The 16,406-nt window shown below is 40.3% G+C and overlaps 1 protein-coding gene across 8 annotated transcripts in view; it reads right to left on the bottom strand.

Annotated features, from left to right (window-relative positions):
• lrp1bb (low density lipoprotein receptor-related protein 1Bb) overlaps positions 1–16,406 on the bottom strand; it is a 441,142-nt gene that overhangs the window by 46,356 nt on the left and 378,380 nt on the right. For all 8 annotated transcript variants that reach the window (XR_003869151.1, XM_029711578.1, XM_029711581.1 and 5 more), the window contains 2 exons: positions 13,889–14,011; positions 1,144–1,325 (listed from right to left, as the gene is read on the bottom strand). Coding sequence is in view for 7 of the 8 variants with exons in the window: in XM_029711578.1 (XP_029567438.1) it covers positions 1,144–1,325; positions 13,889–14,011 (305 nt within the window). In the remaining variant the exon portion in view is untranslated. The remainder of the gene's footprint in view (positions 1–1,143; positions 1,326–13,888; positions 14,012–16,406) is intronic.

Raw genomic sequence — 16,406 nt, 5'->3', positions numbered from 1 at the left:
CCAGTTCCCATCTCTTCACTGGGATTCTCTGCCTCAAACCCTATTACAGGGGCTGAGTCACTGGCTTACTGGTGCTCTTCCATGCCGTCCCTAGGAGGGGTGCGTCACTTGAGTGGGTTGAGTCACGGACGTGATCTTCCTGTCTGGGTTGCCCCCCCCCTCCCCCTCCCTCGGGTTTGTGCTGTGGGGGAGATATTCATGGACTACACTCGGCCTTGTCTCAGGATGGTAAGTTGGTGGTGTGGGGGCTGTGCTTTGGCAAAGTGGGTGGGATTATTGTCAGACGGGGCCACATGTCTCCCGAACCCTCCAGTATTTATGTTGCAATAGTCTCTCTTTCTCTCTCTCCTGTTCTGCCTGTGGCTATGGAACCCTGACCTGTCACCGCATGTGCTCCCTTGTCCCAGACCTGCTGTTTTCAACTCTCTAGAGACAGCAGGAGCAGTAGAGATACTCTGAATGATCGGCTATGAAAAGCCAACTGACATTTACTCCTGAGGTGCTGACCTGTTGCACCCTCTACAACCACTGTGATTATTATTATCTGACCCTGATTGGTCATCTATGAACATTTGAACATCTTGGCCATGTTCTGTTATAATCTCCACCCGGCACAGCCAGAAGAGGACTGGCCACCCCTCATAGCCTGGTTCCTCTCTAGGTTTCTTCCTAGGTTCCGGCCTTTCTAGGGAGTTTTTCCTAGCCACCGTGCTTCTACACCTGCATTGCTGCTGTTTGGGGTTTTAGGCTGAGTTTCTGTACAGCACTTTGTGACATCAGCTGACTTAAGAACGGCTTAATAATTACATTTGATTGAAATTTGATTGATAATTTAAGTTAATAGTCTTAATTGGAAAAACCCTGATAAGTAAAAGTAGACACAGTATTGTCACCACCTTGCTTCTGGATTTGGCTGTAACATACATGTTTGAGTCAAAGGTTAGAGGATATACACATATGTCAACGTGTCTGATACAGTGACCAGACTGTGTATCGAGGGCCAGGTCAGTGGGGTTAGGGTTAGAGGTCAGAGGATAGAGGTCAAAGTGTCTGATAGAGTACCCTGACTGTGGATCCAGGGCCAGGTCAGTGGGGTTAGGGTTAGAGGTCAGAGGATAGAGGTCAAAGTGTCTGATAGAGTACCCTGACTGTGGATCCAGGGCCAGGTCAGTGGGGTTCCTGATACCAGTGCTGACCAGGACAGAGGGGTAGAGGCCGTTAGCTTTAGACACCTCCAGGCTCTTCCTCTCGATGTCACACCAGTACAGGTTCTTCCCTATCCAGTCCAGGGCCAGCGCACTGGGGACGGCCGTACGATGGACTATCTGGTGAAAAGGAGAGGGGGGTATAAACAACTAGCAGAGACAATGACAACAACAAACTAAACACTCATTATATGATTAATGCCTGAAACAAGTGAAAAACCTCATCTTAATGATGGTAGAATCCTACAGTAACTCTCAATCAATGTCTCTCATTTCAGGCAGCTTTTGAATTAGCAAAGCAGTTGTTTTGAATAAACAATGATAGTGCCAGCTGGCACATGAAACTGGTACTTTGAAACACTATTTAAAACCCAAGAACACCCATGCAATCTGCCATTAAAGGACATGATGCACTTTGAGGTCTTCTTTATCATCATTTGCAAGAGAAATATAGTCTTGCCAAGGTGACTAGGCTGTACCCTAAGCAGTAATTTAGACTAAACTGGAGCTTTAAATAGTCTCCAAAATGTAACAGATTGTGTTTTCCATCAGAAGAAGGTAAAACGACAGGGAGAAAGTGGTTAATATTCAACACATTAAGTAGAGCCTGTGATATTCTGCTAGCCCCTCTATTCTTGTGCATTGATTTAAAAGGTCATCAACTGTCAAAATCATGTTTTTCATGAAATTGGAGGATATTTAAAAGGAAACCAGATCAAAGGATGATGACCAAAGTCTGAAAAATGACTTACTTCTACATTGATAAAGTTTGATCATAAAGTTAGTCGTCCCCTCCCCCATGTCAAACACTTGGATTTATTATTAAGGGAAAAAGGTAACATCACGTTAACCCTGATTTTAATACACCAATGGCAACATGATATTCTCTAACCTAATTTAAGTAAGTTCCGCCTTGTAACCAACATCGGAGAAGCAGTGTTTGCAGAGAGGGCGTGGGTTATATAGCTATTCTACTGGTGCCAAAATTTGACTATAGGGTGTCAGCAAATATAATGAAAAGTTTACCTTATTCATCTATGGCAAAGATACTTATACTGTATGTTTCCCGTTTCATATGTGTCTGGTGTTAGCTAGTTACTGGCTAGCTAGGTCTTCAGCCAGCATAGAACAAAAGGGGGTGAAGGGTCGTTCAAAACTCAGACACACTTGTCAAGTCAACACATCCGTCAGTGCTGCTGTGAACCGGATTACAAGAGACATGCCAAACGGGAGATTTATATATAACAAAATCAATTATTGATGACATTTTATTGTAAAGACAGTTGTGGCTTTAGCAACTTGAACCAGCCCTGAACTTTGAGCAGTGAGGTTCATTTCTCCCCCCTTGTCTCAGCTTGTTCCAGGTTGAAGGAAATCCCAAACTGACATTGTGCAGATGTAAAGAATTTGTTGTGAACCTTCCATCCAATAGGATAATCACTATATCCTAGGACATTATTCAGGAGTGTGCAACATTGCAATGTTAGATAGAAAGAGATTCACCCATGTTGTTGTTTATTATGCAGATTTGTCAGGAAATCGTAATTTATGAAGCTCATTCTGAAACACAGACGTGATTTCTGGGATTGCATTGTGTGCAAGTCTTCAATTTAGACCCCAATTATTTGAATTAGGTGTTAGCAAAAACCTGTAAACTCCTGTGTATAAGAAAACTGTGGCTGTCATGACTAAATTTGCTCTCATGTACTGAACAAGATTATGAATGTTGAAGGTTAATCTCCTTGAGTTGTCCCTCAGTTGATATCTCCACGTTTATGGTTTTGCAGCTTGGGCATCTGGTAACTGCAGATCATCTGTCTAGTGCCTTGCAAGTAATGCCTTGCATGGGGCGCGGAATGCATCAATAAATGTACAATGCTTTATTAATTTTATTTATTTTATACAGTGCATTCGGAAAGTATTCAGACAACTTCACTTTTTCCACATTTTGCTATGTTACAGCCTTACTCTAAAATCGATTAAATTACATTTTCCCTCATCAATCTACACACAATACCCCATAATGACAAAGCAAAAACAGTTTAGAAATTTTAGCAAATGAATACAACATTTTTAACAGAAATATCTCATTTACATAAGTATTCAGATCCTTTGCTATGAGACTCGAAATTCATCCTTGAGATGTTTCTACAACTTCATTGGAGTCTACCTGTGGTAAATTGATTGGACATGATTTGGAAAGGCACACACCTGTCTATATAATGTCCCACAGTTGACAGTGCATGCCAGAGCAAAAACCAAGCCATGAGGTCGAAGGAATTGTCCGTAGAGCTCTGAGATAGGACTGTGTCAAGGTACAGAAGAGTACCAAAAAATATCTGCAGCATTGAAGGTCCCCAAGAACCCAGTGGCCTCCATCATTCTTAAATGGAAGAACTTTGGAACCACCAAGACTAATGGCAACACCTAAAGGACTCTCAGACCATGAGAAACACATCTGGAGGAAGCCAGGTACCGCTCAACATCTGGCCAATACCATCCCTACGGTCAAACATGGTGATGGCAGCGTCATGCTGTGGAGATGTGGCAGGAAATGGGAAACTTGTCAGGATCGAGGGAAAGTTGAACTGAGCAAAGTACAGAGACATCCTTGATGAAAACCTGCTCCAGAGCGCTCAGGACCGCAGAATGGGGCAAAGGTTCACCTTCCAACAGGACAACAACCCTAAGCACATGGCCAAGACAATGCAGGAGTGGCTTCGGGAAAAGTCTCTGAATGTCCTTGAGCGGCCCAGCCAGAGCCTGGACTTGAACCCGATCAAACATCTCTGTAGAAACCTAAAAATAACTGTGCAGCGACACTCCCCATCCAACCTGACAGAGCTTGAGAGGATCTACAGAGAAGAATAGGAGAAACTGTTTTTGCTTTGTCATTATGGGGTATTGTGTGTAGATTGATGAGGGGAAAAAACGATTTAATCAATTTTAGAAAAGGCTGTAACGTAACAAAATGTGGAAAAAGTGAAGGGGTCTGGATACATTCTGAATACACTGTATATAAAAACGCACTAATCTGATGAATCCACACAACATATTTGATCACCTCTAATCCTAGAAACTCTTTACCTCCCAACAAGAAAGTGTTGTTTGTGCTTGTTTACAATTTTGAAAGTACACCACAACATGGATGCCTCTGATGGTTCTTTAAATGGCATAGAATTGCCTTTATGTGAAACACCCTTTCCCCTCTGAATGGTCTTCAGAGAGAGGTTTCTCAGTATTTCAACCACCCACAGATGTCCAAATTCACACCTGCTGACTATAGACAATGAGCATAGAACTATAATCACCATCAAGATAAAAGATGTTAAGTATTTCAAACATAACTGAGCCAACATAATGGTGTTCTCTGTCTTACATTTAGGTGGGCTGGCTCCATTATTATGTAGATCTCACTGGAGGCGCTGCCTTTGGCTCTGACATATATTCTGACTACAAATCACCTCTTTTGCCTCTGATTACCTTTAATTATGCTTTAACATCCTGTTTGAACAGAGTCAACGACCATAGTAGCACACGCTGGAGGCTTGCTAAGGGCTGTTATTGGAAAGGTAGGTAAGATCTAGGATGTTCTGTCAGCACAATATAATTAAAAACAAAAAACTGTTTTAAGTGAGAAGTAGGCATTGGTCTGACGCCGAAAAGAAAGGAAATTGCCAGAGCAATTTTTAAAACAAGACAGAGAAAGTTGGTTGTTTAACCTAACAGAAAAGACAGGACAAATATTACAACAAATATTATGGTTAAACTCAAATATACTAATTGATTAAAAAAACTATATTCCAAAACAATGTTTTTTTTAATCAATTAGTATATTTGAGTTTAACCATATTTGTTGTAATATTTGTTCTGTCTTTTCTGGTAGGTTAAACTACTAACTTCCTCTGTCTTGTTTTAAAAAGTGATATTTTGGAGATTATTTCATTTTCAAATAACTGAAAAACGGTAGTCTTTGTATAGTCTTGAACATTGGGTGAGACATTCTTACCAATCTGCTAGAGAACCAGTTTGGATAGATTTTTTTTTTATTGTGATAAGACACTGAAATGGTCAGACTTTTACAGATCAGTTTATCAAAATATTGTATTTTCATGGAATGATTAAAAAAACACTATTCACATGTATGACGGAGGCATATTGTGCATATATTTACAGATAAAATGACACTTAAAATCAAAATGACACAAGATATTAAAAAAAGCCTCTGTAAAAGTCTGACTATAAGACCTAAGAACCTGTGTGTGGAATAATGTGAATGTACGTCCTTGGAAGACTGAGAAAAATTAATTGCCGCTTTGAGTGTCATTTTGAGAAAATGGCCGATAAAGATAGGCTAATGCAATTAAAATGTACTTTCCATAAATATGACCATTTATGTCACATTAATTAAACTGTTATTCCTATATCAATTCTAAACTGACAAACATAAAATATACCTTTTAGAAAATAAATTAGCATGTTTAATAAATTTGTTTCAAGCAATAGAGCGTATGCTTTGAATACTGGTCTCTTGGGCAAATATGCAGTTTTGAGCAAATTCTCATATCACTTTGCTCAACTTGTCACTTACAAGGATTTTGTATGGCTGTTGAAATGTACAGAACATTAATCAGCTATGCCTGCCCCATATGTAAGGCCCTCTGAGATGTTGCTGGTGCCGCTTTACTTTCTTGACTTTGTCATGGGACCTGCACCTACGCTTGGCACAATCTGTTGAAGCAGCATCATCTCTCACAACATGCCTCGCATCCTCCTCTCTGATTGCTTCCAGTGTCACCAAAGTGCTGTCAAGCCACAAATTGTCCATCACATTTGATATAGCAGTGGCTCCCTCATTGAAGGTGGCTACTGCCATTCTGGCTGCTGCGTCAATGTGGCTTTTTTTTGCCCACAAAGACAGTTTTGGGGCATCGCGACCATATTACAGAGTTCAGACATTCATTTGCATTCTGGGTTCCTCTGTGCTGCATTCTTTTGAGAAGGTTATCATTTGACATCCTATGATATAGAGGTACCATTTTCTGTGCAACCTCTCTATTAAAAAAAGTATGGACTCCATGGTTTTTGTGACTGGGTAGATCTTCACCATTTTCTAGGGCTCGCTGGTACCAGCACCAAGATGACGAGCATCTACCGCGATTAGGGATTTCGTCTGATGACATGGAATGGACAAGACCAGCCCAGATAGCATTCTTCATGCCCTCTACATCACCCTGGTTATCAAGAATTGCACCCCTGTAAAAGTCTTGCAGACTTACATTTTTGTGCATTGAGTTTCCCTACACCTCTCCCCCAAGGTGTTTCTCTGAACTAAGTTTACGAAGCGCTGTTCCCATCCTCTTGTGGGCATGATTGATGCATTCTAGTTTCCCTATCTCAATGCCTGGGTAGGGATCTAATTTGACAACTGCCTTGTATGCAGTACTGTCACCATCTGAGAGCATCTGGGTGTAACGAAAGTGGTGGCGACTGACTGATCTGGCCCACATGCGTTTAGCGGCTTCCTGCTCCATTGCTTTGCTCAAACCTGAGACGTTTGGAGCACAGTCATCTGCATGTGAATCCTTCCATTCCCTGAACTCCTCCTCACTAATTCCACTTTTCCTTTTCATCACACATGCATGGCAGTATGAAGACAACACCTCATAGTCTATCACTAGACCTGTTACAATGTCTATGCACACACCTATCCCGTAGTTGGAAGTGAATCCTCTCTTCTGCCAAAGGAAACATGAATGTCTATGATGGCATCCTCATCCGGCAAATCTGCTATGTCTGGGTCTATATCTGCATATGCTCTTCTAATTATCTTTGCAGCACTCTCCATTGACTGTGGCCCTCTCTGAGTCTCTGCAACTAAAGTATTTATTATGATGTCTGTCGACATTACAGTCATAACTGCATGACTAAATATCAGCATGTTACCCTATGTAAATATTAGCATATCAACATGTATTTACTTTATGTAAAGCTAATTTCTCAGTAATCACAGTAGGCTACAGCCATATGACACTGTAGGCCTATGCGACAGTCTCATTGTATAGTTATATTTTCCTATCACTCTGTTTATTCACTTTAAATACATTTGCTGGAGCAAGGAAATCTATACACAGCAAGTCACCTGACAATAATGTGCTACTCTCCCCTGTCACTCTCCTGTTATGTCTCTGATATGAGCTGAGATGCAAAGAAGAAATCCCTAGAACTTTGCTTATTTTCTTAAGTACAGCATAACCAAGTCCAAGTTTGTGGGCTAGAAGAACCATCCTCACATTTATGTCAAATGCCACATCTCCCCTTGAGCACTCATGCAGCCTGGAGGAAGTGTAAACACTCCTCCTAAATGCATCACGATCACCTTCACAGTGCGCATATTCTATCATGACAGAATTACAGAATCCCTGGTTGTGGGATCTATAGTGATTTTCAGTCCAGTGTGTAGACACTTAGGGCAAATGAAATCATATACAAGTTGGTTTATTTGTGACATGTGGAATAAAAGCCACTGTTGACTGGCTGGCTGGTTGATCGCTGCTAGCTGTCATCTTCGTCTCAACTAATTTGTGTCTCGACTTGCTGCTGCCGGCTACCTCCTTTTCCTCATCTACCTGTACTGCCACTGCCTGTGTATAGTACACATCACAATTTGGTTGTAATCCAGAGAGATTGGAAAAATTATCTACATCTTCTATGATGCTGTGGAGGGATCCAAATTGTGGATTTAAAAGAAAACATGAATCATCAGTGTACCATGACGCTTTCTTTTTAAGCCCTGGGATTTCTAGCCCCTTAATATTATTGTTGGATTTGATTTTAATAGCTAACATTTCGATGGCCATAATAAATAGATATGCCGATAGTGGACAACCTTGTTTTACTCCTCTTAACAGTTTAATACTTTCTGAGAAGTAGCCATTATTTAATATTTTACACCTAGGGTTACTATACATAACTTTAACCCATTGTATCAGAGATTCCCCAAAATGTAAAAATTCCAGGCATTCATATATCAATTCCAGTCGCACTTTATCAAAAGCCTTTTCAAAGTCAGCTATGAATACCAGGCCTGGTTTCCCAGATCTTTCATAGTGTTCTATTGTTTCCAGTACTTGTCCTATATTTTATCTCCAATGTATTGTCCATTGTAAAAAACCTGTCTGATTAGGATGAATAATATCCGGCAATACCTGTTTACTTCTATGCGCTATGCATTTTACATCACAACACCGAAGTGTAAGGGGCCTCAATTTTTTTTAATGGGCTGGATCTTTATATTTACCACTTGTGTCCTGTTTCAGTAATAATGAAATCAGACCTTGTTGAGTATCTGATAATCTACAATTATTATAGGAGTGGTTAAAACATGCTAATATTGGTCCTCTGAGTACATTAAAAAACAGTTTGATATACATTAACTGGCATGCCATGCAGCCCTGGAGTTTACCCCGACTTAAAGCTTTAATTGCATCCATAAATGCATCCTCTGTAATTAGGTCTTCACATGAATCTTTCTGTACAGCTGTTAAATTTACATTATTAATAGAAAAAAATGTCCTTACAATTAACTTTGGTTAGTGGACTTTGCTTCCTCTTTCAAAATATCCTTTGGTTAATCATGGGTGATTCAGTAATTTGTAACAACTTTCAAAGAATTTTAAATGTTGAAGATTAAAAAGGAATTTGATGCACTTTTCCCTATATTCCATACAGTTCGCTATATTTTTTATAATATATTACACTTAATCTTTCTTAAATAAGTTCCTCCATTTCTTTTAGTTTTCCTCTAACGTATTCTATGCCTCTATTGTACAGTTTTTATTGCTATCCACTGTACTGTTGATCTCTCCATTTCCTTTGTTAATATGAATTATTTTGACCAAAATTGCTTTTGTTTAAAAGATCAGTATTTAATTGCATAGCACATTTAAAAGTGTCCAACACAATAAGGGGATCTGCTGTACCTACTGTATATTATATTGGAAAAAGTCAGCTATAAATTATTTTGTCCTGGTTAAAAATAAGTTGTCATCCAATAGGCTTTGATTAAATGTACAAATCTGTTTATGGTCCAATAACATATGTAAAAGAATCCATCTACCTTGCAGATCTGTTTGAACAATTTGCTAGATCAAAATGATTATTAATTCATATTATCACACCTTTTGAGTTTCTTTGACCATGGAAGAAGTATATTTCTCCCAACTCAAACCTTATTCCACAAAACTTAATCTAAAATTGTACAATTACAACTGGCTATACTTATTTCACCATTTACCATAATGAGATACAAGTGTCAATTCTATTTATCATAATATATGTTTGTAAACTTACCATAAGACATTACCATAATGACTGAGTGTCCATATACTGTAGCAGTACCATAGTATTTGCACTGCTACTGAGTAAACCTCCAATTGTTCTCCACTATTCAACCCGATAAAACCTCCCTCCATCCAAAGTTGGATTGTCTGGCAGACCATCCCTGTCCACCTCTATCTTAGGGCCTTTGGGATATTTGGACCCATCCTTTAAAAAGGGCCCACAGTGCCACCCACATAACAGAAGCAGATAAACTGCCAAAAGCATTTCCAACACCCTCACCTCGATTGTAAACAGTTATTTAAAAAATATATACAGTACCAGTAAAGTTTGGACACACCTACTCATTCAAGGGTTTTTCTTTATGTTTTGCTATTTTCTACATTGTAGAATAATAGTGAAGACATCAAAAATATGAAATTACACAAATGGAATCATTTAGTAACCAAAGTAGTGTTAAACAAAACAATGTAGCCACCCTTAGCCTTGATGACAGGTTTGCACACATGGCATTCTCTCAACCAGCTTCATTAGGTAGTCACCTGGAATGCATATAAATTAAAAGGTGTGCCTCGTTAAAAGTTAATTTGTGGAATTTCTTTCCTTCTTAATGCATTTCATCCAATCAGTGTTCTCGTGACAGGGTAGGGGTGGTATACAGAAGATAGCCCTATTTGGTAGAAGACCAAGTCCATATTATGGCAAGAACAGCTCAAATAAGCAAAGAGAAACAACAGTCCATCATTACTTTAAGACATGAATGTCAGTCAATGAGGACATTTTCAAAAACTTGAAAGTTTCTTCAAGTACAGTTGCAAAAACCATCAAGCGCTATGATGAAACTGGCTCTCATGAGGACTGCCACAGGAAAGGAAGACCCAGAGTTACCTCTGCTGCAGAGGATAAGTTCATTACAGTTACCAGCCTCAGAAATCGAAGCCCAAATAAATGCTTCACAGAGTTCAAGTAAAAGACATCTCAAAATTAACTGTTCAGAGGAGACTGCGTGAATCTGCCCTTCATTGTCATTGTTCCACCGGTCACCAGAGGGCAGCAGAGACATGAACAACACTCAGGTGTGTCCTATTTATTCATTATGATTGACCTGTTAAAAGAGGTGTTTTCTCTGTTGTCCTTTGCAGGAGCTTGAATTTTTTACTGTGTGCGGTCGTTTCCTGAGTGAGTTTTCGAGATTTGTTTGTACTGTGATCCTGTGAGTAAAGTATTATGTTTATCCTTAATCACTGACTCCTCGTCTGGTCTCTTCTCTGATCCAGGGTCCACCTCACCACGTCACATTCATGGTCGATTAGCTGCAAAGAAACCACTTCTAAAGGACACCAATAAGAAGAGACTTGCTTGGGCCAAGAAACACAAGCAATGGACATTACACCAGTGGAAATCTGTCCTTTGGTCTGATGAATACAAATTTGAGATTTTTGGTTCCAGCCACCGTGTCTTTGTGAGACACAGAGTAGGTGGACGGATGATATCTGAATGTGTGGTCCCCACCATGAAGCATGGAGGAGGAGTTGTGATGGTGTGGGGGTGCTTTGCTGGTGACACTGTGTGATTTACTTAGAATTCAAGTCACACTTAAACAGCATGGCTACCACAGCATTCTGCAGTGATGCGCCATCCCATCAATGTTGTAAATTACTATTGTAGCTGGAAATGGCAGATAAAAAAAAAAATAATGAAATATCTACATAGGTGTACAGGGGCCCATTATCAGCAACCATCACTCCTGTGTTCCAATGACACGTTGTCTTAGCTAATCCAAATGTATCATTTTAAAAGGCTAATTGATCATTAGAAAACTATTTTGCAATTATGTTAGCACAGCTGAAAACTGTTTCTGATTAAAGAAGCAATAAAACTGGCCTTCTTTAGACAAGGTGAGTATCTGGAGCATTGGCATTTGTGGGTTCGATTACAAGCTCAAAATGGCCAGAAACAAAAGAGCTTTCTATTCTTGTTCTGCGAAATGAAGAAACTCAAGAACTCGTACAATGCTGTGTACTACTCCCTTAACAGAACAGCACAAACTGGCTCTAACCAGAATATAAAGAGGAGTGGGAGGCCCCGGTGCACAACTGAGCAAGAGGACAAGTACATTAGAGTGTCTAGTTTGAGAAACAGACACCTCACAAGTCCTCAACTGGCAGCTTCATTAAATAGTACCTGCAAAACACCAGTCTCAACAATAAGAGGCGACTCCGGGATGCTCTTATGTCCAGTGCCTGTGTTCTTTTGCCCATCTTAATCTTTTCTTTTTATTGGCCAGTCTGAGATATGGCTTTTTCTTTGCAACTCTGCCTAGAAGGCCAGCATCCCGGAGTCGCCTCTTCACTGTTGACGTTGAGACTGGTGTTTTGCGGGTACTATTTAATGAAGCTGCCAGCTATTGGGCTCCGAGTGGCTCAGTGGTCTAAGGCACTGTATCTCAGTGCAAGAGGCGTCACTGCAGTCCCTGGTTTGAATTTTTTTTGCATCACATCCTGCCGTGATTGGGAGTCCCATAGGACGGCGCACAATTGGCCCAGCATCGTCTGGGTTTGGCCGGGGTAGGCTGTCATTGTAAATAAGGATATGTTCTTAACTGACTTGCCTGACTTAATTGGATGACATAATCAAAAATGACCTCTCTTATTTTAGTCTCTGCCAAACCTTTGACTGGTACTGTATATATAACAAAAAATCTTGCATATCTTAATTTATTTCCACAATTAACAAATAATATGTGTAATAATGGAGGCAGTTCATATGAAGGATTGTTACCTATAACCAGGATAACTACATATTTGGCAAGCATTATTATTTTGGCAAACATTACATTTACATTTTTTTTACATTTAAGTCATTTAGCAGACGCTCTTATCCAGAGCTACTTACAAATTGGTGCATTCACCTTATGATATCCAGTGGAACAACCACTTTACAATAGTGCATCTAAATCTTTTAAGGGGGGGGGGGGTTAGAAGGATTACTTTATCCTATCCCAGGTATTCCTTAAAGAGGTGGGGATTCATCCTGTATTGTCCCTAACATCATTACCCCATAGCAACAGATGTACCTACTTCTTACTTAAAATGTTAGGTTAGGGTTAGTTATAACAGTACCTATAACCCAGGGGTCTATTTATAACATAATTGTCTAAATTGCATTGTCAAACAATGTCAGAGAAAAAACATGAATGTATGTAGAAAAACGCTCATCCTTTCCTGTAAGTCTAAATATGGTACTGCTACATCAAAAATTTTTTTTTTTAAATAACACAATTTTCCATGCCTGAAAAGAGAAGAAACATATGCTCTTCATTTAACGGGGATTAACTTGCCTTGTAGTACACAAGCACAAATCCCCAGCTTTGCCTTCTCCCTGTCTTTGACATAAAATAAGTCATATTGTTAGGCTATTGCTAGACTATCAACCGCATTAGTCACTGTTCTCTTAATTAACCCCCATGCTAAAACTACAGATCTATCTCAAACCCTTTAGCTGGTTCTGATCCGTGGCAGGGTGGCATGGTGGTGTTGGCAGTGTGGCAAACAAGGACTACTGGGTCAGTATCCAAAATGGCACCCTTTTGACCAGAGCCCTATCAGTCCTGGTCAAAGGTAGTGTACTACATAGGGAACAAGAATATCATTTGGGACACAGGCTGGGTGTAATTGAGCTGAATGAGCCTCCTGCCCCCCACACACTAATTCTAATGAGTTGAGAGAACGGGGAGCAACGGGGCGGCCACCAGGTGTTCCTGTGACGTCTGTGTGTTCTGGGCTCCAATCCCATGACCCGAACGGACCTCCATGATTAAGCCAGAGAAAAGCTGTTATGTTACAGACCTGTTGCGTTCAGCTAATTGTTGTATTGTTAATAGGTATTGATTACAGTGTTGCCTCACTGTTTACTGTCTCAGTGAATGATACAAGTCCATTATGATGCCTGCCTATAAACAGGATGAAATGAATCAATTATCAACTGGGAGCATTGACATTTACAACCTCTATATCCATTGAATGATGCATCCCAAATGACACTCTATTCCTTTTATTGTGCAGTACTTTTGACCAGGGCCCATCATTTTGACCAGTGTACTATATAAGGTATAGGGTACCATTGGGACACAACTGAAGAGTGAACTAAGTTCATTCACACCGCAGTGTGCACTGCAGGATGATCCTCATCTACATAAAAGAAGCCAGCTGGGCATGAGAGGATGGTGAGAGGGAAATGGGGCATGGGGCATGGGAGCAAGCTCTCAGGGGTAAAATAGCATAAGGTAGGTAGCATATGGTAGGGGCATTCAGGGGCATTGACTACCCCCCTAGCAGCAGTACCTTAAGGTCACTCCCATTGAGTCTCATTCTGTTGATCCTCCGTCCACTGGGCCTGGAAGAGTCGATCCAGTAGATGAACTCCTTCCTGTAGTCAAAGTCTATGTGGATGATATTGTTCAGGCCCTGTAGATACAAGAGAGAAATTATTAGATTCAATTGACATTTATTGTCCTAAAAAAGGAAGATCTTACTGCAGTTCAGACATTACATACACAAGCCACATAGAAACATATGCTGGAAACAAACAGTAAATAGTCAGACATGAACAATTCCCCCATGAACCAAATCTACATATATAAGAAGCTACACGAAATTGAACATAAAGGGTAAATGCTACCCGAAGTACTCTTTTCACGAGTTAAATAGATTTTTGAATTGCAATTTAGCGTAATTCAAAGTATAAGCAAGATTTAAAAGCAGAATAAAGAGTAAATAAAAGCTGTGATTAAGTGGTACGTCATCATAAAATTGCTTCAGTAATGCAAAGAACAGTAAGAAAGTAGAGTGCATTCGGAAAGTATTCAGATGCCTTGATTTCTTCCACATTTTGTTATGTTACAGCCTTATTCTAAAATGATTAAATAAAATAAAAAACTCAATGTACACACAACACGCCATAATGGCAAAGCGAAAACTAGTTTTTTTTTTTTTGCAAATGTATTAAAAATAAAAAACAGAAATACTATATTTACATAAATATTCAGACCCTTTGCTATGAGACTCGAAATTGAGCTCAGATGCATCCTGTTTCTATTTATCATCTTTGAGATGTTTCGGCAACTTGATTGGAGTACACCTGTGATAAATTCAATTGATTGGACATGATTTGGAAAGGCACACACCTGTCTATATAAGCTCCCACAGTTGACAGTGCATGTCAGAGCAAAAACTCTAGGACAAGGAATTGTCCTAGAACTCTGAGACAGGATTATGTCGAGGCACATATCTGGGAAAGAGTACCAAAACATTTCTGCAGCATTGAAGGTCCCCAAGAACACAGTGGCCTCCATCATTCTTAAATGGAAGAAGTTGGGAGCAAGAAGTTGAGCAATCGGCGGAGAAGGGCCTTGGTCAGGGAGGTGACCAAGAACCTGATGGTCACTCTGACAGAGCTCCAGAGTTCCTCTGTGGAGATGGGAGAACCTACCAGAAGGACAACCGTCTCTGCAGCACTCCACCAATCAGGTCTTTATGGTAGAGTGGCCAGATGGATGCCACTCCTCAGGAAAAGGCACATGACAGCCCGCTTGGAGTTTGCCAAAAGGCACCTAAAGGACTCTCAGACCATAAGAAACAAGATTCTCTGCTCTGATGAAACCAAGATTGAACACTTTGGCCTGAATGCCAAGCGTCACATCCGGAGGAAACCTGGCACAATCCTTACGGTGAAGCAGGGTGGTGGCAGCATCATGCTGTGGGGATGTTTTTCAGTGGCAGGGACTGGGAGACTAGTCAGGATCGAGGGAAAGATGAACAGAGCAAAGTACAGAGAGATCCTTGATTAAAACCTGCTCCAGAGCACTCAGACTGGGGCGAAAGTTCACCTTCCAACAGGACAATGACCCTGAGCACACAGTCAAGACAACGCAGGAGTGGCTTCGGGACAAGTCTCTGAATGTCCTTGAGTGGCCCAGCCAGAGCCCGGACTTTAACCCAATTGAACATCTCTGGAGAGACCAGAAAATAGCTGAGCAACAACGCTCCCCATCCAACCTAACAGAGCTTAAGAGAATCTGCAAAGAAGAATGGGAGAAACTCCTTAAATACCGATGTGCCAAGCTTGTAGCGTCATACCCAAGATGACTCAAGGCTGTAATCGCTGCCAAAGGTTCTTCAACAAAGTACTGAGTAAAGGGTCTAAATACTTACATTATGTAAATGTGATATTTCAGTAAAAAAACGATTACGCATTTCCAAAAACATTTTAAAACCTGTTTTTGCTTTGTCATTATAGGTTTTTGTGTGTAGATTGAGGGGAAACAACTATTTAATCTATTTTAGAATAAGGCTGTAACATAACAAAATGTGGAAAAAGTCAAGGGGTGTTGATACTTTCCGAAAGCACTATATGTATACTGTAAGTGAGGGCATCTTCTTCAGTGAGACTCTGGAAGTGGGTGATTCACAAATGTAAGTAATCCACACATACTGGCCGGTCAACATATTTAGATTTAGCTTGGGTTTCAAGCAGTGAAGCTGGTTGACACCCTATTGTATTTGTTGATGTTTATTATTCTGGTTCTCCAAAGATTTGGTGAAATATACAAACTGCTGTGAGATGGCTTGGGAGGGTGCAAATTGGCATGATGGTAAAGGCCCATGAATCACACCCTCTCATGCAATGGCATGCCCCATTTGACTTGAGTCAAATAGGTACATAGGTCTCTCTACTCATAAGGAACACACTTGCCTCAAAGACGCCATATTGAATTTTGTGAAAAAAAACACTTAAAATGCTACTCTGCTGGCACCGAATGACCGATCTGCACGAAACTTCATATACAGCATCTTTGGCCCA

Source organism: Salmo trutta, chromosome 24 (assembly GCF_901001165.1).
Source record: "Salmo trutta chromosome 24, fSalTru1.1, whole genome shotgun sequence".
In the NCBI taxonomy this organism is placed as follows: Eukaryota; Metazoa; Chordata; class Actinopteri; order Salmoniformes; family Salmonidae; genus Salmo; species Salmo trutta.
This window is presented reverse-complemented; position numbering and strand designations above follow the sequence as displayed.